General features: G+C 38.9%; 1 protein-coding gene across 10 annotated transcripts in view; it reads left to right on the forward strand.

The window, feature by feature from the left end:
* dysf (dysferlin, limb girdle muscular dystrophy 2B (autosomal recessive)) overlaps window positions 1–24,400 on the forward strand; it is a 107,686-nt gene that overhangs the window by 18,341 nt on the left and 64,945 nt on the right. For 7 of the 10 annotated variants that reach the window (XM_036146653.1, XM_036146655.1, XM_036146659.1 and 4 more), the window contains exons 2-29: window positions 1,341–1,396; window positions 2,043–2,134; window positions 3,856–3,961; window positions 5,504–5,627; window positions 5,770–6,026; window positions 7,915–8,043; window positions 8,139–8,201; window positions 8,353–8,403; window positions 8,520–8,550; window positions 8,645–8,760; window positions 8,858–8,984; window positions 9,064–9,167; window positions 9,294–9,362; window positions 9,439–9,482; window positions 9,993–10,075; window positions 13,773–13,805; window positions 14,031–14,146; window positions 14,437–14,550; window positions 14,646–14,823; window positions 16,040–16,164; window positions 16,276–16,382; window positions 17,371–17,566; window positions 17,651–17,797; window positions 20,087–20,218; window positions 20,820–20,986; window positions 22,733–22,847; window positions 22,933–23,038; window positions 23,122–23,264. In XM_036146653.1, coding sequence (XP_036002546.1) covers window positions 1,341–1,396; window positions 2,043–2,134; window positions 3,856–3,961; window positions 5,504–5,627; window positions 5,770–6,026; window positions 7,915–8,043; window positions 8,139–8,201; window positions 8,353–8,403; window positions 8,520–8,550; window positions 8,645–8,760; window positions 8,858–8,984; window positions 9,064–9,167; window positions 9,294–9,362; window positions 9,439–9,482; window positions 9,993–10,075; window positions 13,773–13,805; window positions 14,031–14,146; window positions 14,437–14,550; window positions 14,646–14,823; window positions 16,040–16,164; window positions 16,276–16,382; window positions 17,371–17,566; window positions 17,651–17,797; window positions 20,087–20,218; window positions 20,820–20,986; window positions 22,733–22,847; window positions 22,933–23,038; window positions 23,122–23,264 — 3,131 coding nt within the window. The remainder of the gene's footprint in view (window positions 1–1,340; window positions 1,397–2,042; window positions 2,135–3,855; window positions 3,962–5,503; window positions 5,628–5,769; window positions 6,027–7,914; window positions 8,044–8,138; window positions 8,202–8,352; window positions 8,404–8,519; window positions 8,551–8,644; window positions 8,761–8,857; window positions 8,985–9,063; window positions 9,168–9,293; window positions 9,363–9,438; window positions 9,483–9,992; window positions 10,076–13,772; window positions 13,806–14,030; window positions 14,147–14,436; window positions 14,551–14,645; window positions 14,824–16,039; window positions 16,165–16,275; window positions 16,383–17,370; window positions 17,567–17,650; window positions 17,798–20,086; window positions 20,219–20,819; window positions 20,987–22,732; window positions 22,848–22,932; window positions 23,039–23,121; window positions 23,265–24,400) is intronic. The other 3 variants (XM_036146657.1, XM_036146662.1, XM_036146661.1) reach the window with 1 other exon arrangement.

A 24,400-nucleotide genomic window follows, 5' to 3' on the forward strand; every position in this document is an offset into this window, starting at 1 on the left:
TTAGAAGTTCTTATTTGTGAACAGAACAGGACTAGGACTAATGCGTACTATTCGCCTAACTTGGGGCATTTCCATTTCCAAGTATGATCACCTTCTTCACTGAGATCGCCAGACCTCACAACTCCAAAGGTCCTTTCCTAATGAGAAAAAAAAAAACAAGCTTTGAAGTTAGAGTTAGGACTGTTTAGTTTTTAGGGATCCTGGACACATTTATTGGATGTGAATACAATGTCTTATTGGAAACAACCAAGACTTGAAGGCAGCTCAATCAATACGAAGCTGTCATTCAAGTCTGGCTTCATGAAATAGAAAATCATGGTAATTCTGTTGTCTATTAAATAACATAAGGGTAAATAAAATGGCTTAACACTCCTTTTGCCCATGCTGAACTGAGATGAGCTTTTATCCTTGGATTAAAGAAGCTGTGGTTCTCGTCATACAACGCTCAATAAGCATATTCATCCCTTTTCTGTTTTTTTTTTTTGGCAAGTTTGAATTTCAGAGTTTCTTTGTTGTTGTTTTGTCTAATTTGTGTTTACCACACGATCTTGTTTTGCAAACTACCCTATAAAACCTTCTGATTTAAACTTTCATTCCCAGGGCTTCTCCTCTACACGTCCCGTTAACACGTCAATTCATACAAAATGTCGTCTGTTTTCACTAACCGTGACTCAGACATACAATTTTCTGTTTAAATCCATTAGAGAGCTCATGGCGCGCTATTTCCTGTCTGAATTTTACTCTCAAAACTACAAGCAAAGGGTGTTTTGAACCCGTCATACCTCTAATAGAAAACCCTGTAGACACATAAAACTCCATTTGTGCCTTCCAACCACATATTGGAAAATAAACAGTGATGTTGGATGATGCACAGTTGGCAGGACTGTTGCTTTGCAGCAAGAAAGTCCTGGGTTTTAATCTTGGGGTCTTCCTGCTTGGAGTTTATATGTGGGTTCTCTCCTGGTTCTCCAGCTTTCTGCTTCTGACCAAAACCATGACGGTGAGGTCAATCTCTCTAAGCGTCCCTTAGGTGTGAATGTGTGTGCATGGTCTTTATCCTGTGTTGCCCTGTGATGGGCTGGTGACCTCTCCAGGGTGTGACCCACCTCTCGCCCAATAACCATTGGAAGTAGGCACCAACCCCTCAGTGACTGTGCAAAGTGAAGCGGGTAGACACAATGTATAGACTGCTGTTGAACCTTAAACAATTTTGCAGCTGGATCTGATATATTCCACAGATAATGTCACAAAATTAAGACTAACACACATTAGTGTCAGCTATGATGTATTTATTTTACTATGAGCCACTAATAAAGCATTCTTTCTGTGTTCTGCTTTAGGATCGAAGAAGAAGACCAAGGTTGTTAAGAACAACTCCAACCCGGTCTGGAATGAGGTGATATACATTTTTACCAAAATTTTGAAAAGTTCAAACTTGATGACAAATTAAAGCTCTTTGTGCTATTTGAGAATATATGTAAAAAATTGCATTTAATCGTTAAGAGATTTGTTGTAATATGACCTAAATACTTAGTACTTGTCTGAGCACATTTTTTTTTGATGGGAGCCTTTTAGAAATAAATATATAAATATATATATTGAATATCAGGTATGTAGCTTTCAGGATGCATGTTAAAATGCATATATATATATATATATATATATATATATATATATATATATATATATATATATATATATATATATATATATATATATATATATATAGTTAGGACTCTTTACAGTTATAGATGTAGCTTTCATGAATAATTTTACACCCATTTTTTCAAATGCATATCATTCTGACTGATTGTTGAAACAGAAAATCATAATTTTCTTACCTAACATCAAACCCTACACTGAGTAACAACCTGTGATGCAAACAGCACTTTAGGATAATTTTAAGCAGATCTGAATAATATTCAGTGGGAACAATAAATAAACTATCCGATTTTGAGCATTTACCTTTTTTACTTTATTGTGGAGATATGACGTTTACATGCTCTTTTGTGTTTTATGACAATGTCCTCTCCCTCTGTTAGGGATTTGAATGGGATCTGAAGGGGATCCCTCTGGACTCTGGAGCAGAGATTCACTGTGTGGTTAAAGACCATGAGAAAATGGGAAGAAATAGGTATAAAAAGCCAAATGTCTTATTGTTTGCATTTACGTAGGTTTAATATTTTTAAAATTTGTATATTAGCTGTATGTGGTCAAAGCTGTTAGAGCTATACAGTGTTGGCAAGTTTTACAGTTTTACTTAAAAATATTTACATTTATGTCATTTATAAAGCAAATATGACCAACTAAATTACATATCTAGATGCTTTACCCTAAAACAGGTCAAATACAAATCTGATTACATCTAATCTATTTAATTCACTTTTAATGCATGAGGGCTGAGAGGACAGGAAGGAAACACAGAGAATAGGATACTTTGTTAATCCAGCTCTCTAGACGTACAGGCACATCTAAAAAAGTAGAATATCATTAAAAAGTATATTCTCTGTCACTCTGTCACTCATGAGTTTCACTTTGAGAAAGTGAAGCTCATTTAATATATATACTGATTACACAGAGTCGAAAACATTTCAACCCTTTATTTCTCGTAATTTGATGATTTTGGCTCACAGACATGGAAAACTAAAGTGACACAGTTGGTGTTGCCTTGCAGCAAGAAGGTCCTAAGTTAGAACCACGGTCTGGGATGCCCTCATGGAGTTTTGACAGTCCAAAAACATGACGATCAACTAATTTACGCTACATTTCCTTTAGGCATGAGTATTTCTGTGCATTGTCCTAAAAGGTGTCTGTGTTGCCCTGTAATAAACTGGCAACCAGTCCAGGGTGAACCCCGTCCCTACTCAATGATCGCTGAAGATAGGCCTTTTCCTGCCTATCTCCTGCTGGAAAATGCTCGTCTCCAGTGGGTTGATATTATCTAGCTAATAGCTACAGTAATTATGGGAAATGGTGTTTGGCACTGTTGCCATGACTGCTTGTAAATTTCTTGAGTTTCAGTTTTTTGGGCTTGTTTCTGAACACCCAGTCGCTTATTTTGGCTCTAAAATAAGCAACTATGAACACGAGTAAAGAGACCCGCCTCTGCTTTCACACTACAGGCAGTGAACGGGCCGGCTGATATCCGATGCAGACTTACTTCCTTTTCTTTTCTTGGTTACTTTCTCTTACCTCTCGCTGAGTAGATAGAATGATCTACGGTCGTCTTTGCTTGTTTTATACTCCTCCACCGACAGCACGTCTTCATATAGGAGACAGATGGGGGGAAAACACGTATGGCTGACAACTTTGGCCCCTTTCGGCTTCTGAAATCAGAAATAGCGACGCAACATGGCGTCTCCCAGTGGGCGCACTGACACTTACGTATTTAGAAACTGCTAAGTCTAAGTTATGACAACACTTTCATTTTTGATGTGAGGTTATTAGACTTTGCCAGAATATGTATTTGTAAAAGCAATACTTGATTTGTGCAAATAAAAAGCCAAATTAGTTAAACACTGTCCTTTTTAAGTTAGGTCTACAGGAAAATATCTGGAGAGATTGTCAATAAGTTTCAAAAGGCATTCATGGTTTCCAGAGGATCTTAATTGCTCTAGATTAGAACATTATTTACCTGAAACACCAATCGATATAATGTGACGTCGCAAGTGGCAAAGCTTGTGTAATTGATGAGATTTACATCAGCCTCAGTTGTTTGTATCTGGTGCTGTATGGCACATGTCAGAGGTACTGTTTAGGTCAACGTGGGTTATGTGGGTTTTACTGAAAGAGTTTTGTTCTCCTAAAAGTGTTGAAAAAAATCCATGTAAATCTTTTTTTTCCTGGTCTGAGTAGGTTTCTGGGTGAATGTCGGCTGGGTCTCAGAGACGTCCTCAACTCTCCCAACTTTGCAGCCAGCTTCACCGTCTCGCTGCTGGACACAAAGAGAAACAACACAGGGGTGAGCTCATCTAGCCATGCAACTCAGACACAAAAATCTCACTGTGCCATGAATACACAAGATACAATAAATCACTCTAAACTACATTGCTGGAACAAAAAAAAACAAAAAAACAAAGAAAACTATTCCTAAATCACTGTGTTAACACTTCTCTTTCTTTTCTTCTAAGTTTAAGTCTGTTGTTAAGTGCGTTTCATAAGTCAAGCACCAAATGAGTGCTAAACATCTATAGACTGTATGAGATGAATATGTTCATATGTTTTATCTTCTTAATCATTTGAATATTTAAAACAACAATGTTAAAGAAACATTAACTACATATTTAATTTTCAGAGTTGTTGTGGGAATTAAATGTGTACCTAAACACATTTAATATAAATAAATCCAAATTCAGCTTAGCTGTGTTGAGTAAATTAAACTAAGCTAGCTTTAGCTAAACAAGTTCAATGTAAACTAAGCAAAACTCAGCTATGTTGAGTTTACTAAGTTAAGATACCTTCTAAAATAAATTCTGTAGACCTACTGTGAGATATGTTCAAGTGACCTTTAGGAAAGCGAAGTTAACGTGTTAAATTAAACATACCTGAATTTAGCAAAGCTTTGTTAAGCTAAATTCAGTTGAGGTAAATAGATAAACTGAACTAAGCTAACTTCACCTAAGCAAAGATAAATTAAACGTATCTGAATTTGACAAAGCTTTAAGACACATTTTACTCAGGCAGTAACTATCTTAAATTTAGATAAGCCAAGTAAATGCTAAAATACCTTGAAATAAGCTTAAGTTAAGTAAAATAAGTCAACCTAAGGTAAATTTAGCTAAAACCAATTAAACTACACTAAATCATACTAAACTAGGGTAACTAAGTTGAATTAAGATACTTTTAACTGTGCTAAACCAATGCTAAACTGAACTCTGCCTGTTAACTCAAACCAAGGTAAATTTGGCTAAACTGAGGTAAACGAAGTAAAACTAAGCTAACTTCAGATAAACAAAAAAAGATAAACTAAATAGTCATGCAAAGTTATGCTAGATAAAATTTCGCTACGTTAAAATTTAAATTCAGATAAGCTGAGATAGCTAGCTGCATATTAGCCAACACTGTGTTTCCACAGGTTTCCACTTCCTGTAGCTTTTTCTGGCAGCTATCGATTACCTCATGCTACTTTTTTGTGTTTTCATTCTGCAACTGGTGAGGTGTAACCCTAACAATCACAGTCTCACCAAAGTCCTGCTTTAGCTTCTTGAAGATACACTGATCTACTTTAATAAATAACGCTACGCACAGTTTGATGGTACACGGGGTCTGAACAACAGATAGAACAATGTTTGGTTTTCCAAAACGTACGCTACATGCATTGCATTTGTTCACTGAAGAAAGAGTCTTCATTTACACCCTTACCAGCTGCTGCTTAGGTTTGCATCATCACAGTTAGGGAATGAAGCGAGTCCTTGTTTTTATTGTTGATGTAATGTCTCACCGCTATTGTAATGGTTGTGTATCACAGTCTGTATCAACCCACTGAATGCTTTGCCTCCACCAGGCTACGCTGACCCTGCAGGTCTCCTACATCCCTCCTCCAGGATCGGCTCCAATTTTCCATCCTCCCCCACAGCAGGATTCCCTTCCTCACAGCAACCCCAATATTGAGCTGGACACAGTTACAAGTAATATGATCTGCGTAAAAGCCAATCAATAGTTTTAACAGAGATTTTGTTTTTAAAACCATGTCCAGATGACAGAAGTTGTTTTTCTTTCTAATAAAACGCGGCTCCATGTTTTCCATCTTGCAAATTTTTCCCGTAACAGTGATTTCTCTGGATACTCTGGGCGAGGAGGACACAGAGAGTATGATCATGGTGGAGCCTGCAGAGGAACCAGGAGTTGACGACAGTCGCTCCATGGTGATTGTTGGCCCCCAGGGGCCTACTGGACAGGAGTCCCCCACCAACCAGACACCAAAGCGCTCCCCACCAGCCTACAACACTCATGGAGGGCTGAGGAAGAGGAGGAGAGGAGCCAGCAGTCAGCCTAAACAGTTACCCAACAAACCTCAGGATTTACAGGTGGGGCAAAATCTTACTTGCTTTGACTGTCAATGATTCAAATAGGAATAAAAAAAACCTTACAGCAATGCTTTCATTATATATTTGAAATTATTTATAAAAAAAAGGTGACAGTTGTTTTCCAGGGAAAAGTCACTTAAGTATTGGTGGCATTAAAGTAAAACAGCTTCACACATCTTTTTTGTAATCCCAGTTGTAATCTGATATGAGCAGTGGCAGCTCTTTAATGAGGGGTGGTGGGGCGCTGCTCCCCCCCCCCATCAAAACTGCAGGAAGAACAGCCCAGACACAGTTAACATAACTGTTTACTTTGTCTTCCATCTGACTTTAAGATTCCCATCAGATAAGATAAGATAAGATAAGATAAGATAAGATAAGATAAGATAGGCTTTAATGATCTCACATTGGAGAAATTTAAATGTCACATCGGCTCAGTAATCAGAAGAAGGTGCCAAAGTAGGACGAGGTGCATCAGGTATATACAGTGTGTCCTCGTTTATACAGTGGATCAAAAAGAAGTAGATAAGAAAATAAAAATAAAAATGCAAAATAGAAATAAGGCAGAGGATGTCTTATGTACATTCACGGTGACTTATATACATGTGTATTGACATATATTCAGGTGTAATAGCAGCAAAAGTCACTTCTTTCAGGATTATTGCACAGTGTATTAAATAGAATTGCACATTAGTTATTGCATGTTGGTTCTTACAGTTAAAAGGGAATCAGGGGACAGCTCTCTGAGACCATGGTCTTTTGTCTAATTCTTCATCCAGTCAGATTAATTCATGATAGTTCTTAATAAAAGCCACATCCCTGGTAGCTCAGACATAGAGACACAAATACATCCAGATGCAAACAGAAGAGCCAGACAGCAACAAGAAGACTGGGGAGAATGGCCCACTGAAAGAAATTCAGTCATTTATTTACAAAATAAAATTTTTACTAGACGTTTGCTGGAGGAAAAAAGTGGATAAAAGAAATTGGACTGGACCAACCAGACTTATAAATGAAACAGCTGGCAAATGACCGTAGATGGATTTATATTTAATCGTAGTTTGTTGTGTTGTAATTTCCGGCCTCTAGATCGACTGAAGCTGAAGTGTCCTCTTTCTTTTATTTTATTTTTCCTTTAGGGGTTAGTAATTTGTAAAATGATATTTCAGTTTAAACCGCTCTGTTCATGGTGGTCCTTAAAATTAAGGTTGTTGCTCTTCAGTTTTCTGGACTTTCTTGGAGAAAAACCTTCTCGTTTCTCCTCGCCCCTCGGCAAATGACTGAAAAGCTCCACTCGGTCTGACCAGAAACAGAGAAACCAGGGCTGGTCCTGAAAAAAAAAAACTGTCTACTGAAATTCTGCCAAGTCATTGGAGTGGAGTATAGCGCTCCAAACCGAGGTGGTGGAAATGGAGCTCAACTGACATGTATCCAGTGCTAATCTGATAGTATTACCAAGAGAAAGCATATGTATACAGTATCAAAAGAATTGGCCTGAGCTCTAAGCCCTGCGGTACTCCATATTTTTTTTTTCTCATAAAAGTAAGATCCAAACCAGCCTGCTGCTGTTCTTTTCATTCCTAAATCATGTTTGAGCCTTTTATAGAGAAAACTGGGACCAGGGGTTTAAAATTCAGCACTGAGATCCAACAGGAAACGAACAGAAACCAGTCCAGAATCATTTAATAATAAAATACCTTCAGTGACTTTCAAATTGCTGAGACATGTTCTGGAGGGAGATTGACATATTTTGACATATTTTACAAGTTACACTTTGTAAATGCCAACTTTGAGTACTTCAGTGACAGGAGTCTCTAAATTCATATACAACCATTATAATAAATAAGCTATTCTTATCCTGGATATAACTCGACAAAACTTTTCTGCTCAGGTTCGTGTACGGGTTATCGAAGCGCGACAACTACCAGGAGTCAACATCAAGCCTGTTGTGAAGGTAGCTGTAGCCGGACAGTCTAAGAGGACCCGCATTAGAAAGGGAAACAACCCGGTCTTTGACGAGGTAAACAACCTGTTTCTGACTTCTTTTCACTCTAGCACTAATTATTTTCATGTATCCCTGTTAAAACTCAGATATTTGTCGCTTTCCGTCCCCAGACGTTCTTCCTAAACTTCTATGAGACGCCCTCAGACCTGTTCGACGAACCCATCTTCATCACTGTAAGTGTGGCTTTTGGTTTGTGGAAGGATTCAAAAATAGTCCGAGGAACCATAATTTCCTTTGTTCTTTACATACAGCAGTTTTTTCCCCTGGTATTTGGCAAAGTGGACATAAAAAAAGCTGATTTTAATCTGAAATTTCCTACCACAGGTATGTGACTCCCGCTCACTCAGAACCGACGCTGTAATTGGTGAATTTAAGGTGAAATGTTCACCTCATACTTTTAAATGTTAAAGTTAAGTTTTTTACTTCTGGTTCTCTACCAGAAACAACTACAAGTCACATTTAAATCTGATACCTATTGTCGTCCTCCACAGTTGGATATCGGCACTGTATATAATGAGCACAGTAAGTATGTTTTTAACTGTCCCTCTAGTCTTCACCTTCTTATCGATGGATCGTTTTGCAGCTATGTCTCACAAGCTTGTCCCCCGCTCTTCAGGACACTGCTTCTTGAGGAAATGGCTGCTGCTATGTGACCCCGACGATCTCTCTGCTGGGGTCAGAGGTTACCTGAAGGTCAGCGTGTTTGTCCTGGCAGCTGGAGATGAACCACCGGTGAGAATGATGACGTGGCAGGGCCATAGCTGCTTCAACGATTTCAGTTTGTCTTCATCTGTCTGGATGTGGTCGTGTTGACCTCGTATGTTTCCAGGCTGATAAACGGGAGTGTGTTGAGGAAAAAGAGGACATAGAAGGAAACCTGCTGAGACCAGCTGGGCTCTCTCTTAGAGGAGCCATCTTCACGCTGAGGATATTCAGAGCTGAAGATCTGCCACAAAGTGAGTCTCTGTACGGCACCTGTTTTGTCGTTATCCTCTTAGAACCTTAAATTGAGCAAGCTCTAACATGTTTGCCCAGTGGACGATGCCTTCATGGACGGAATGAGGCAGATTTTCGGCTTTGATTCCAACAGGAAGAATTTGGTGGATCCGATGGTGGAGATCCACTTTGCTGGAAAGACGGTGACTTTTTGCCATCTTTTCTATCGCCTTCAGCAATCTAATCCTTTCATTACTTCAGGCCAAGCTAGGTGCCACTGGTGAAAACAAACCATCTTAAATCCAGAGAGCGTTGTCTGTGTCTTTCAGGTCTATACCAAGATCCTGGAGAAAAACGCCAATCCCCAGTGGAACCAAAGCCTGGCAATGCCCATTAGAGTAAGACACACAAAGACTATTACACCGAGAAATGGTTCAGCACAGAATAACTTTAATGTTTCTGTTTCTTTTACAGTTTCCCTCCATGTGTGAGAAGATGAGGATCCGAATTGTGGATTGGTGAATTCACACATACACACAACTGTCTTTTATTTTACAAAATATTACTAGTTTCATGGTTTTTGTCCCTTAGCCTAAATTCTATGTGTCCCACCGTTATCAAACAGTGTTGATGTTAAAGAAACTAATTTTCAGGGATGTTTTTAAGAAGACATCATAAGAAGGAAGATCATATCAAGACTTAATTTATTTCATTTCATTTCCATTAATGAAGTAGGTTTTTGCTCAGTACTTCGTCTTTAACATGACAGTTGGCATCAAATATACTTTTGGTGGCATAACAAAAAATACTGAATCCTACTTTAATTTAATCTAGATTATGTATATGCTGCAAATGATGAGAGATTACAGGTTTTTGATTCCTGGTTTTTCACAAAAAGCTTAACACAGATATTTTCTTGTAATTTTTACAACGTAGGGCAAGTCTTTAGTTTCTAAAATTACCCAGTGGTAGATTTGGCTTAAAGAGGATGTTTGACAGCTGTGGGTTCTTCTTCTTTCTTGTTTCAGGGACAGAGCAAGTCATAACGACATCATCGGCACCACCCACCTTTGTATGTCTAAGATCTCGGCCCCTGGAGGAGAAATCGATGGTAAATTTCTTGTCTAAAGTCGTCTAAAGTTAGACCGGAATGGACTGTAACCCACCTGCCAAAACTGGCCAGGTCTTTTTTTAATTTAAAGCTGCAAAACCATAACCAGAAGGACCAGACATGTTTGGCATGCAGCCCTTTGCAAAAAAATATAGCATAGACAGATAAATATAACATTACTAATTAACTGGTGACCTCTTGTTTATTAGTACACAAGCTTAACTCAATCTAATGCTTATCATTTACTTGAAAAGAATTAAGAAAAGTTTTGCTTCTCTCTAAGCAAAAGTCTGCTGAAGATACATGATAAATGAGACAATATCTGATTTCTAAACAAAGCCAGAATGTGATCCGAAAGTGAAAGGGGAAAATACTTTTACAACAAGACGTCTTTTGTTATGTAAATTGTCATGAGGCAGACAGGCAGGGAACCTGATATTCAGGACACCGCATTGCGCTTTAAAGGGTTTATTTACAAAGCCCTGGTGCAGACAGGAAAATCTCTGCAGGAGCACGCTGGAGATCCTGTCTGTGAAGAGAGCTGACTTACTCACTGCAGAGGAAACAGACAGGATGACTGAGGAGTGGTATGATGCAGGCTTAGGCCATACACACGTGGTTAGGGCCGAGATAGGCAGACGGATCCAATGGGCTAGACGTGGCTTGTAGCTGTGACATCAATCCTGGTCATGGTCCAAAAGACAACAGCTCAGGCAGATGTCTGACAAGGGCAAGACAGGAAAATCCTTAGATCATGGTTGAAACGTGGTTAGAGGCATGAAAAACTGCAGGACATGTACTCGCTGGAGCTTTCAATAATCTGGCACTGTCTTGCTGTCTGAGCAGAGCTTATAAAGAGTATGAAACAGGTGTGTGGAATGGTAAATGGGACTTGTATAGCGCTTTATTAAGTACAAGGACTCTGAAGCACTTCACACTACATTCAGTCATTCACTCACATTCACTCACACATTGACACCCTGACAGCCCAGCTGTAGCCACAGCTGCCCTGGGGCAGACTGACAGAAGTGGAGCGGCCATTCAATCTGCACCACCAGGTCTTCTGACCACTGGGAGAAGGCAAAGCCGGTGAAGTGTCTCGCACAAAAACACAACTGAGATGTACAAAGTGGCGGTTCGAACCGGTAACTCGTTGGTTATAGGATGGACTGCTGGCTCCTGAGCCACTTTCGCCCCAGACAGATGAGGTTGATTGCAAAGCAGTGGAGAAGCAACTTTGCAGGTCCATCCCAAACGACTTAGAATTAGAAACTGAGGTCTGAGTAGTGGCAGGGTGAAGACAGCAAACAGGCCAGATCATGACACTAAATGCAGTTCAAATATGATTGGGTTGATTAAAAAGCAAACAAGGCTAGCCTTTCAACGCCTTTGTTTGTGGCGCCAATGTGAACGCACCTTAATGTTGTAATGCCTCTGTGTCTGTTTTTAGGTAGAACCACATAACCATGAGCAGACATTTTTACCCCAAATCTGAAGTTTTAACTGTATTTTTGCCTTTTCACAAGCTTTATTGGCAGAAACTAGCTATAACAGAACTATAACACAAATTAGGCCTATTCAAATTGACAAGCAATAGATGAAATTGTCAATATAAGTCAATATTGGCCACACATCATCCTGTGATCCGCGCTTATAAAAGTGATGCCAGCATCTGAGCCGTAAAATGAGGATGGGAATGGGAAAATGAGTTGCAGTTCTGAGCCATTCTTGTTTTTGTTGTTTTTCCACACCAAGTGACAAGGAGAACAGGCACAAGGGGAGGAGCACAGCAGAGTACACCTACTGTGCTTATTTGAAGTTCAGTATCTTTTGATGTCATCTAAGTGTTGCATTCATCTTTCATTAAGCAAGAATTTTTGAATAAAGAGTCGACAACCTCACAAAAACTGTCTAGAATAAGATAATGGAAAAATATTAAGCTCAACATTCATTGGCATTGCATTACCCCTTCTCCACTGTAGGGACTTTCAGCCACAACCCTGGATTTTGAAATCTCACCACACATTCCAACGCAAATTCACCCGAGTAATTTCAATTTCCTGGGTCCACACCTTACCCGACAAAAGTCATAGTCTGGGGTTAGGACTTGCAGATTACCCCGGGATTGTTAAGGGGTGGAGTTATGTGCTGATTTCTCGCTTTGTTTTGGCTTCCGCTTTTCCGCCACATTTAAGCCCTGCATGTTGTTGTTTTTTTATTTTAGATTTCTATTTAAGCAAAGGTTTTGTGATCGCGACTGAACCAAAAGAAGAGGACATACAGCAGTTTTACTTTCTCCATCTTCTTTTCTGAACAAATGGCGGGATATAAACTTCTTGGTTGGGATTAGCTTGTTTGACCTTTGGTGTCATTTGAAAACAAATGCATAAAAAACAAAAGTGCTTTCAAATTGAGAGTTTTGTCCCCTGTGGCAAAATGTTTCTACACCACAGCTTCAAAACCTGGTCCAAAAAGGTTAATTGAGCAGCTGTGCTTTGCTAAGACCTTGGTAAAAATGAATATGTTTTTAATCATTTTAAGGCAGGCTGGTTCCATGTTATTTTGGTCCAGTGATCCTGCATGAGACAGTCAGGTGTACCCTTTGGTCCTAACCTTTATCCATTTCAGGTCTGAATATTTTGCCCCTACATATCTGTTCATTTCTTTTGATATTTAAGTATTTTTGATGAGATATGGGGAGACATAATTATAGACAAGCCCAAAAATAACTCGTAATAAAAATGTCTTTACCTTTACTTGTATGAAGATCTTTCCTTTCTTTTTTTTTTTTTATACTTTATTTTTGAAAAGGATTTTATACAAATCAAGCCGTAACAGTATACAATGAAATAAAAATAAAGTAAATAAACATACAAATAGATAAAATTGAATGTCACAACCAGGACCGTAGTCGACACTAAAAAAAAAAAAAAACAAAAAAAACAAAAAACAAAAAAAAAAAAAAAACAGAGAGGTCACCAAGGGAGGGGAACAGTTATATCATACAATAAGATAAACCGAAGATCTTTCCTTTCAATGTATATTCATTGTAGTTCTAATCCCTGGTCAGGCTTACTAATGCTTCTAAAGAAATCATGACTTCTGATCAAACTCAAATAACTTAGAAACCATCTTTTAGTTTGATGGATATTCTGTTGCTTCAAATTTCAATATTTTTCTACAATGTGTACATAATTGAAGATAATTTAAACTGCTGGCTCCGGAAGTGTGCAAGAAGAGACCCTCCATATGGATGCTGGTTTCTTTGCTCTTACTTTAGGAGACACTTTTCCCAATAAGTGTAGTGACTTGGACACTTGACAAAAGTTGTTTCATTGTCCTCAACACTTTGATGAAGTGGTGGCGTGGTCAGCGTAACAGCATGGGTACTTTGTGGTTGACATGCATGAACACTAACTCTGTGTTTGTGTGCCAAAAATACACGTCGCTCCCATCTTTCAAGTTCCTTGTATTCCAGACAAACTTAGCCTGCTTGAGATTTACTTGATGCCATGTTTTCGATGCATCTGCTGAAGAAAACATGAACAATTTCACGTCATCAGCATCTTTCAAACCAGACAAAATAAACAACATTTGCTAGTTTGCTTGGGTTTGAGTTGCGTTCAGAAACCTCTGTTTCTACACTTTCTTTTGGATTTCTTTGTTTCTTAACCATCCTTCCTCTCTACGCATTCAGATGACTTGACTCCTCGGACCATCCACCCAGGCAGTACGTCTACCTTCCTCTCTACATCACTTTACCTTAAAGAGACCCCACTGACATTTCATACAGTTCTTCCGATTTTTAATCCATCAGCTCTTTTATCTCAAATTAGTTTGAATGAATTTCTGTGTAAAAAAACAAATCGGTTTTTAAACAGAGTTTGTATCATTTGGTTTTAATTGTCCTAGTTGTTCACTTTAACCCGCATCGATGTATTCTGTGTGATTGCAGTTGACGACAGTCTCGGTTTCCTGCCAACATTCGGCCCCTGTTTTGTCAATCTCTACGGGAGCCCCAGAGAGTTCAGCGCCTTCAATGACCCCCACGAAGCTCTAAACCTTGGAAAAGTGAGACTGCATCAATCATTCTTCCTTTTTACATGATTATTTACTCATTAGGGAGCCCAATACAAAAGCAAAACCAGATGTGTGCGGTTGTCAATAATTTACAACCATTAAAACAGGTGTTACTATTTTGGCCTTGGAGACTCAGTAATCTATTGAATGTGCTTGAAATAATTTTGGTATGGAATTTCTACTAATAAAAAAGCAATGGTTGAATGGATGGATTGATGTTACACAGTATCTTTGGTCCTCAGTCGGTGTAGGTTAAAGAAGGGATGTGACTCCTCCTACAGGGTGAAGGTGTGGCATATCGAGGCAGAGTTTTACTTGAACTGACCACAAAACTGACGGACAGGCCGGAGCACAGAACCGAAGACATACCATCAGACGACCTGCTGGTGGTAGAGGTGAGGGACGAGAAAGATCTAAAGGAATGTAGAGAAATGCTAGGCATAGATGTAAAGAATCCAACGTCTATTTTTCCTTTCTTTCCGTCTTACAGAAGTTTCTCAGAAAGAGAAAGTTTTCTCTCTTTGTTGCCTTTTACTCCGCCACGCTGCTTCAGGACGTCGATGACGCAATTCAGTTTGAGGTCAGCATCGGTAATTATGGCAACAAGTTTGACTACACCTGCCTCCCTCTGGCCTCCACCACACAGTTCAGCAGGGCTGTGTTTGATGGTGAGTGAGGGGCCGCAGCTTAGGCTGTTACCAATGCGAGAAACAGATCTTGTTTATGTAAAAATCACCGGCCGTGAGATTAATTGTTAAGATTTGTTTTGGGTCTTAAACAAGTCCACTTCTTCAGCTTGCATTAGGATTCTTTCTTGCACATTTTGATGTATTATTTTTATTATTTTTGATTTAGGTTATACCCTTTTATTGAGGTAATGCTCTTAGCTGGAGCTGGTTGTAGATCTCAAGATTGTCAACATAGTAAAAGCCAAATATTGAGCCCTAAACAAAGCATATAAATCAATCAACAGACTGGGATCTAAAATAGAGCCTTGAGCTGCTTCACAACCCATATATGGTAAATATTTCAAGAACAGTTGCCTGTATCGAGAGAGAAAACCCTTTCTTAAATATTATTTTATAATAATATTTAATATTAATAATATATATATATATATATATTTTTTTTTTTTTATAATTTGATTATTTTTATTTTTATTTTTTTGTTATGTACAGCCCATTGGAAACTTTGTCTGTTGTTAAATGTGCTATATAAATAAAGTGGATTGGATTGGATTGGATAAAACTGGAATCCTTTAAGAACTGTAATTATAATACAAGTTCTGATTCAAGGGAAACGCTGCCTTCATATGTAGCACCAGGCAGCAAATAGTAGCTAAAGTAAGTGCTGGACGATAATTCAATGACGATATATATCGATGATAGACGCATATCGATGATAGAAAAAAAAGGGTCAATAAAAAGTTCAATAGAATACCAGTTTTCCTTCTTCATGCATTCTAGTCATGTAGGTTAATATTACAGTCATTACATCCTCCCAACCAATCACAAATAGAGACCCAGGAACACGCCGTCACCAAGCTCCGCCCCCTTCAAAGAGTTAAAAGAGCACATGTTCTGCTTTTCTTTTTAAAAAAAACTTACAGTTATGGTAAAAAGTTGGTTAAATAAATGGTTGAGTTTGAATTCAGTGTTTTTGCATGTTCTGTATCTAAAAATAGGTCGCTAAGCTACAGCATAGAATGACCAGGGCTGCAAGTTGTTGATATTTATCGATATCGATCAATATGACCTCTATTTTATCGATATGCCTCTTTCTCTATATCGCCCAGCCCTAACTAAAATCTTAAACGAGGCGTTACAGCCTAATGACGCAGTTTGAAACCCACCTGAACTTTGAACAATGACGTTTTTGTTTTAGGTTGCCACTACTACTACCTCCCCTGGGGAAACATTAAGCCGGTGGTGGTCCTGTCCTCAGAGTGGGAGGACATTCGACCGAGGATCGAGGCGCTCAACATGCTGCTTGCAATCACAGACAGACTGGTGCGTGCTCCTGTTACGGCCTCCTGTGCTGTCGTAGTGCTGCACAGATACTAATTTACCGATACCAAAAACATCAAACCAATCTGTTGTGGCACATTTTGCCGTTTACAGGAGGCTAACCTGCAGCAGGTGCAGCTGGCGGTCAAGGATGGGAGTGACATGGAGGACGTGGAGCTGCGAGTTGTCGAGCTGTTGGATCAGCTCATTGCAGACTGCAGGTAAACAATAGATAGTTCTCCTGTCAGTTCCTGCATGGTTAAATAGTTTCATTTAATGAGAGCCACTGCTACTGGAACTGGCAAGTAAATATAACCAGCCGTAAAATAAATGTGTCCTAATGTTGAAGTTGAATCATCACACAATGACAATTGTCTATTCATTTTTGCAGATTTATGCAAATCAAATGTCAATTTTTTTAAACTCTTAGCAACACAAATTCCTTTGAAAGATTAAAAACAGACCCCTCCCCATCAAAACAACAACAAAAACAGCTCACACCATTAAGAATAAACGACAAGAGACATTAAAATGTCCCAAAGGTGAATCTGTCAGTTTGGAAGGGTTGCAGGATTGTTAACTTTTTTTCCTACCCTTTATCAACAAGAAAACACTGAATTACAAAAGCATGAATTAAACTTAATAATAATAATGAATAGAAAAGTACTAATAAAGATCTTTTTTAAAAAAAGAGTAAGAAATGATTTATTAGATTATTAAAAATAAAGCGGTAGAATGCTGTAGAAAAATAATCTGCTGTGGAGTATCTGTCCAGGACACAATTTCTAGCCCGAGTTGATCTGCTTTACTTCAACGGCATGTTCTCCTCTCTTTCCCATTTTGAAGAATTGTTAAGAGGAAAGGGCCTCAATGTCACATCATATTTAATATCCAGGGAAACAGAAAATTACAATTTGCTAATTCCTGGACATTTAGATAACCTAAAAGTGGAAATTTTAAGCTAAATTTGTAGTGGTTTTATACATTTTAATGGCTGGATTTTTGTAAATCTTGTATAATTTTAGATTGATCGGCTATTGCAAAAACATTTAATCCTTTCAGGACTTTCAACAAGTTTTTACCAAATAGTAAAGTGGCACTGAGAACTTTCAGCATGCTTTTCATGGCAGAAATACTGCCAACAGAACGTTATTAAATGTCTCTGCTGTATATTTCTGTTGCCGTTTTTTTCCATCTCTCTCCTCACAGCGAGGAGCTGCCCTCTCTCGACCAGTGGCAGTGCGCTACTCCTCTTGACCGCTCGCTGAGGCACGTCCGTAGCCTCCACCTGCAGCAGATCACGGCGGCGGCTCTGGCCCTGAAGCACGGGCCAGAAACCGAGCTCTCCTCGGTGCTGGAGCAGGCGGAGGACTGGGCCAACAGGCTGAGGACCATGGCGGAGGAGGTGACAGCTGACGTTTAAGTCGCCCTGACTAATTAGCAGGTCACTGAGCTAATTAAAACCTCCACGTTAATGTTTGTCTCCCAGCCTCAGAACAGTCTTCCAGACATTGTGATCTGGATGCTGCAGGGCGACCGCAGGGTGGCATATCACCGCATCCAGGCACACACGGTCCTCTTCTCCCAGCAGCACTGTGGGAAGCAGTGCGGACAGCTGCAGAGCGTCTTACTCAAGGTGTTCACACACACACACACACACACACACACACACACACACACACACACAGACACACACACACACACACACACACACACACACACACACACAGACACACACACAGACACCTGTGCAGTTCTCTATTAGGAGTCTGCTGCATGTGAGCCCTTACGTTGACGTCATCAAGGTTTTGCCCTTGGAAATAACCAAAAATCAAACACTTGTCTGATTCTTTTTGTGATTGACAGTTCTACTTTCATTTTCAGAATTCAACAATAACAAACATACCCCCACTCATCCTTTTCTGGTTACAAACACTTACCCCCTTGCTCCTTCGCGTAACTACCACCGCTACACTAACCATATCGATGAGAACATAATGCAAAAAAAAAACAAAAAAAAACCTATATATATATATATATATATATATATATATATATATATATATATATATATATATATATATAGACAGAAAGTTATTCGAAGGAAGGTCAATACAAGAAGAAAATGAGCATTAAAGAGATATTCTGATGACAGTCGCTAAGATCAGAGTAACAGTAAAAACAGAACACATATCAAATTAGGAAGTAGCACAGTTATATACCTATACACATTTTAATGAAACCTTGCGTCTCAGCAGCATATACCATCTAATAAAGTTAAATATTTGCCCCACTTTGCCTCTCATGTATGTATATTAGGGCTGGGCAAGTTAACGCGTTAATTTTGCGTTAATTCATTAGACTATTAACGGCGATATTTATTTTATCGCGCATTAACGCATGTTGCTCACATGCTTTCAGTCAGTGTCAGTCAGCAGGCGCGCTGACTGCAGCGCGCTGTCACGGCAGCACTCTCCCGCTCCCCCTCCCCTCTCGTACATGGCTCAGCGGCGCCAGCCAATCAGCACGCAGGCTCAGCCTGGCCCGCCCACTCAGCTCTCACACAAACTTAACAAACAAACAGCTGAGAGAGACCACAGCAGCAAAAAAACATGAGCACGGGAAGTTGCACCGTTTGGCTTTATTTTAATACCGTAAATGAAATCAAGCTGTATGTTTTGTAAAAAGCCGGTTCATTTCAGTGGAAACACAACAAATTTATCTAAGCACGTGAAAAAACATGAAAACGTCGAGCCCCAGAAACGGAGAGAGGAGACGAAACTTCTGTCATTGCCCCGACAGACCCACAGACGTCTCTGACTGAGGCGTTTCAGTCCTCCAGGGAACATCCAGGTAGATCAGTGGATGGATGGATGGATGGATGGATGGATGGATGGATGGATGGATGGATGGATGGATGTTACTGGAGCCAACACATAACATGTAATTAAGACCTTGAAAGAACCCAGTACATATATTAAAAAGTGTTATTTAAGATAAGATAACATTAGCTAATCCTTTTTTTTATCCCACGACAGGGAAATTTATAGGATTAAAGCAACAGGCAGGTGCACACAACACAGACAAAATTACATAAGGATTGAAATATATAAGAGGTGGATTAGCGAAAAAACACTGAACATAACATTATTATTATTATTATTATTATTTAATTGTAATAATAAAATAAAAACCACAAAACCCAAAAGGTCAACAGTTTCATGATACATCAAGCTTAGGGACTGGCTAATATACAGCAGGTCAAAAAAGGCCATATTTTGGCTGCAGTGCTTGCTGTTCTCTTATGAAGAAAAGATGGGTTTAAAATATCCAGTATAAAATAAGTGCTACAAATGTTACAACACTTTTGTTCATATGGCAGCAGAACATTAAAATAAAAGTGCTCTTTACACTACTTTTGAATTCATTCTTGGAGTTTGTAAATACAATGCGATTAATCGCGATTAATCGCGATTAAATATTTTAATCGTTGCCCAGCCCTAATGTATATATATATATATATATATATATATATATATATATATATATATATATATATGATATTTTTTCGAATGTTGAAACTCGTGCCATCTCCACAGGGTACCCCCTCCGTCTTCCATCCCCTGACTGACAATACTGGTCTGATAAAACTTTGAATATGTTTATAAATATTTGTCTGATTCTTATAGAAAAAGAATCACAAAATTACCGTAGATCCTGATGAAAAAAAAATATTTTGCATGTTTACCATTTTAAAAATTAACAAATTAAACTCTTTTGAGATGATTGCTTCTGTTTTGGTCCAGAGGAAAATAGCTGAAATGTTGCTCCTAAAGAACCTGAATAAGTATGAAGCAGTGTTCACCTTTGGCCACATGTGCACCACATCTGGACTGAGAGGACCTGGTGTGTTTCTGTTGTTTAGAACCCGCAGGGCAGCGGCGGAGAAGCCAAACTCCCCGGTCAGCTGAGGGTGAAGGTGTGGTTCGGACTGGCTGCCGACACCAAGCACTTCAACCAGTTTGCAGAAGGAAAGCTGTCCGTCTTTGCTGAGACGGTGAGAGACATGTCAAGATTAGGCCATAGGCTGAAGCTCGAAATGAGGCTAGAAGTAGGATTTCGCTCCACTAACCTGGGGGCTACTTTTAGAGAGCAGTTTTCCAATCTTAAATATGTACTCGAGCTGGGAAAAAAAGTTCTCCATGGGATTCCTGCCAGTATTTGAGAAAATGGGTGCCAAAGGTGGCAGTTTACCCAAAAAAGTGACAAATTTGGGTCTTCTACCATTTTCAAACCCTTGTAACTTTTTTATTATTAAGGCGATCGGACTCAAATTTTTGATTCCCACAGACATTCATACTTACTCAGAGCTTATAAAGCGGCAATGTTCTGCGTGCTTTAAGTAAGGAGTAATTCTAAATGAAAAAATACACTTTTTAACAATTTCACAATCTCCCAAAATATATCTTTATTGCACATTAAAACGTGTGAAAATGTGAGACTTCAGGGACGTTGGAGAAAACAGCTCTGATGCCAGTTTTACTGTAACGTTTTAAAGTGTCTTGATCAATAGTTCTCACTAAAGTGTAATAATGTTGCTGGAGGGTCAGATCCCTCTACGGTTGTACAGCTGCTATTGAATTCTGTCTTATTTGCAGTACGAGAACCAGACCCGGCTGGCTCTGGTGGGGAGCTGGGGAACGACGGGTCTGACCTACCCGAAGTTCAGCGACGTCACCGGGAGAGTGAAGCTGCCCAAAGAGAGCTTCAAACCCTCGCCTGGATGGACCTGGGCCGGAGACTGGTTCATCAGCCCTGAGAGGACGTGAGTCTTTGTCCCTCAGCGGTTCCGCCATCGCTTGTGTCAGAACCTTTTATCAGTGCGCACAAGACATCAATACTGGGTCATCTGATGTTTTAGAACTAAGGGAACTTTTTCAGTGGTTTCTACTCACATAGTCAGTTATGATCAAAATAATAATGTGTTTAAAAAAATGTCAAAACCTCCAAATTCTTATAATAATAATAATAATAATAATTATGTATTTTACTTGAAAAACACCTTTCATATCGTCCAAGGACACTATTAAAAATGTAAACCAAACAAGTGGCGGTACAACAGCAAAGCATCAAAATGATATAATAATAAATTTGCTTTTATTTCCAGACACCAATGCATTTGGAACACTAAATTATTCTAAATCAAAGCATGAAGACAGATTGCTCAAATTTGTTCATTTGAACCCACGGTTTTCTTTTATTAAATTAAGGTCCTGCAATAAGGTTGGCTGCGTCATGTTAATTCTAGTTGGTCCGGAACCAAGATGCTGCTTGATTTCTGGTGTTGCCATCTTATTCAAAAACACAATGAGATGGTATTTCCTGTTCAGAACAAGGTGGTTTGACATTTTAATAAATAAACCTGTCATCACAGTATGGTTTATGTCCCCCATACCATAATGTCTGAGCCACCATTTTTTTCAGTGTACTGTGGCTTATATTCAATATTCAAAGACCCAAAGAGGACAATATTACTTTTGTTGGTCTATAAACGGTTGCACCATTTCTCAGTTTGTTCCTCGGCAAACTTTAATCAGCAGTCCATTTTTCAAATATGGCACTTTGTTAGGGTTTCGATTACTTGGCCTTACCTAGTGTCTTTCAAATGTCCTTAAAGTCATTTGTTGATCACATAGGAGCTGATAATTGCCTGATTCGTTGGCATTTTGGTTATGCTTTGATAATTGAAAAGGATTCCTTTCACATCTTTCTGATTATGCTTTGTAATTTAAATAATTTGCGATCATTTTACTCAGCTTTTAGATGAATTGACTATAACAGTTGCTATTTTCTACTTAAACAAGGGTCACCTGTTAGTCACCTGTTTTCCTTCCAGCTGTACTCCACGTTGCTGTTTTTTAACATTAATTTTCAATTAATGGTTACACAATTACACAGAATCTGCAGCGCAAATGTCATGACTGTTAAATCTGTTGATTTTCTATTTCTCAACTACTTATACTTGTAAATTGTTTGCCATTTTTAATAATTAAAAAACAGTGATTGGTCTTGGTTAGTGACAAACAGACAGACAAGGTTGTATTTCAGTTAATATCAGGACTTCGTATTTACTGCATTTTAGTTGCTGCATTTTTACCTAAACTACATTTAGTTCACAAACTTAGTTTCTTATAAGGGTCTTCAATCTTCAGTAGGTTGGAAAGGTCCTAAATAGGCAACATGAGTGAGTGTTAACACATACACACACTGACTTTTTAACACCATATTTATGTCCTTCGAAGAGTTTTATGATGTCACGAAAAATAAAAATGTACGTATCCCAACACCGGGTTGAAAACCAGTCAAGACAGCAGGGATTTATTTAGCCTGGGTCCTATAGTGTAAATGAAACTCAAACAGATGTGGAATAAAACCTTTACAGAGTGTTTTTGGGTTGTTTCCCTCTGCCAGGAAGATTTAACATGCAGAGTATTGATGGTAATTGCAAGCAACTATACTTTTAGGCAGATGATGCAGTGATTTCTGTCCCTCTACCTTTGGTTTCCCTCAGACTGCTGTTTGACACGGACGCCGGTCACATGACCTTCACAGAGGAGGTGTTCGAGAACCAGATGAGGTTACCGGGCGGACAGTGGATCGGCATGCCTGAGGGATACACTGACGTGGTTCGTACCTGGAAGTGTTTCTCACCATGTTGTGGGGTCTTTTGTTTTCGTCAGTAAAAAACAACAATGTGTCTTTCTGCGTCAGAACGGGGAGAAAACTGTGCCGAAGGACGAAGTGGAGTGTCCTCCCGGGTGGGTGTGGGATGAAGTGGAGTGGAGCGAAGATCTCAACAGAGCTGTTGATGATCAAGGTGCTGAGAAAGTAAAAGCTCCGTCGACATGAAGAGGCAGAATCTGTTTTCCGGCTCTAATAAGCGGGCTGCGTTACCTTCAGGTTGGGAGTACGGCATCACCATTCCCCCGGACCGCCGTCCCAAGTCATGGGTTCCTGCAGAGAAGATGTACCACACCAACCGGAGGAGGCGGTGGATACGGTTGAGACGGCGAGACCAGCTGAAGATGGAGGCTCTCAGGAAGGTAATGGGGGTGAGGGACGCCAGAACAGAACTGCTTCTCTTGTTTTTAAATTGAAAAGACGAGCCAATTGAAATACCTATGAAAAGGTAAGTAACACACTGCAAAAACAGAACTAAAAATAAGCAAAAAATCCCTTGAAATTAGTGTATTTGTCCTTGATTTGAGCAGGTAAATAAGATTATCTGCCAATGGAATGAGTATTTTGACCCCTAAAATAAGACAATTAGATATACTGCACTTGAAATAAAGATGATGGAGATGAGTTGTTCCTATTTTAAGTGCAATAATCTTATTCCATTGGCAAATCATCTTATTTATCTGCTCAAATCAAGGACACATTTTTAGTTCCGTTTTTGCAGTGCACCGGCACTTTTCCAGCGCTCAATAGTTGTTCAATGATTTCAACAAGCTGTAACCTTCATTAAGTTCTTAATACTCAATTAAATTCAATTATATTCATTCATCTAGCAACAACTCCCAACAATTGATCCTGGTTGTCAAGCAATGCAATTAAGCTCAGTTTATTATTTAAATTGGTTAAAAGGTTTTCTGTCTGAGGCAGTGGTCAGCAACCTTTACCATGTAAAGAGACATTTATTGAGTTCACTCTTTCTAAATTAAATTCATCCACAGTGGAAAAAAACTCTAAAACCTCTCAACAAAGTTATAAATACCTACAACGCAGGATTTTATAGCAAATTTACCATAGTTTTTCCTTCTATGTTCACCTTTTACAGCAAAGAAAAGCACGAAGGCTTTGCAACCAGAGAACAGATTTTCCTGAACAGAATGTTCCATGTTTACAGAAAATGAAGGAAATAACTAAAATAAATAAATATGTTAAAAATCTGATGTGGGAATTCTGTGCAGATATAATATTAAAATACTTCAGCCTGCCAAAATGTGCCTCTTCATAATTACACATATGTTTCCACATTGTGCTCAGTTTAAGCTAAGAGCTCCTGTGAAGGGCCCACAGAACGACACGTCGCCCCAATGAACATGGCATGGGTTACACTTCGAATTGTAACAATGTTTTTTTTAATGTTCTGTCCCTATCAAATAAACGTATTAATAATAATAACTCTTAATTGAAAAACTGTTGCCTCATAAAACCTTTTTTTTCATCAACTACT

Source organism: Fundulus heteroclitus, chromosome 14, assembly GCF_011125445.2.
Source record: "Fundulus heteroclitus isolate FHET01 chromosome 14, MU-UCD_Fhet_4.1, whole genome shotgun sequence".
NCBI lineage: Eukaryota > Metazoa > Chordata > Actinopteri > Cyprinodontiformes > Fundulidae > Fundulus > Fundulus heteroclitus.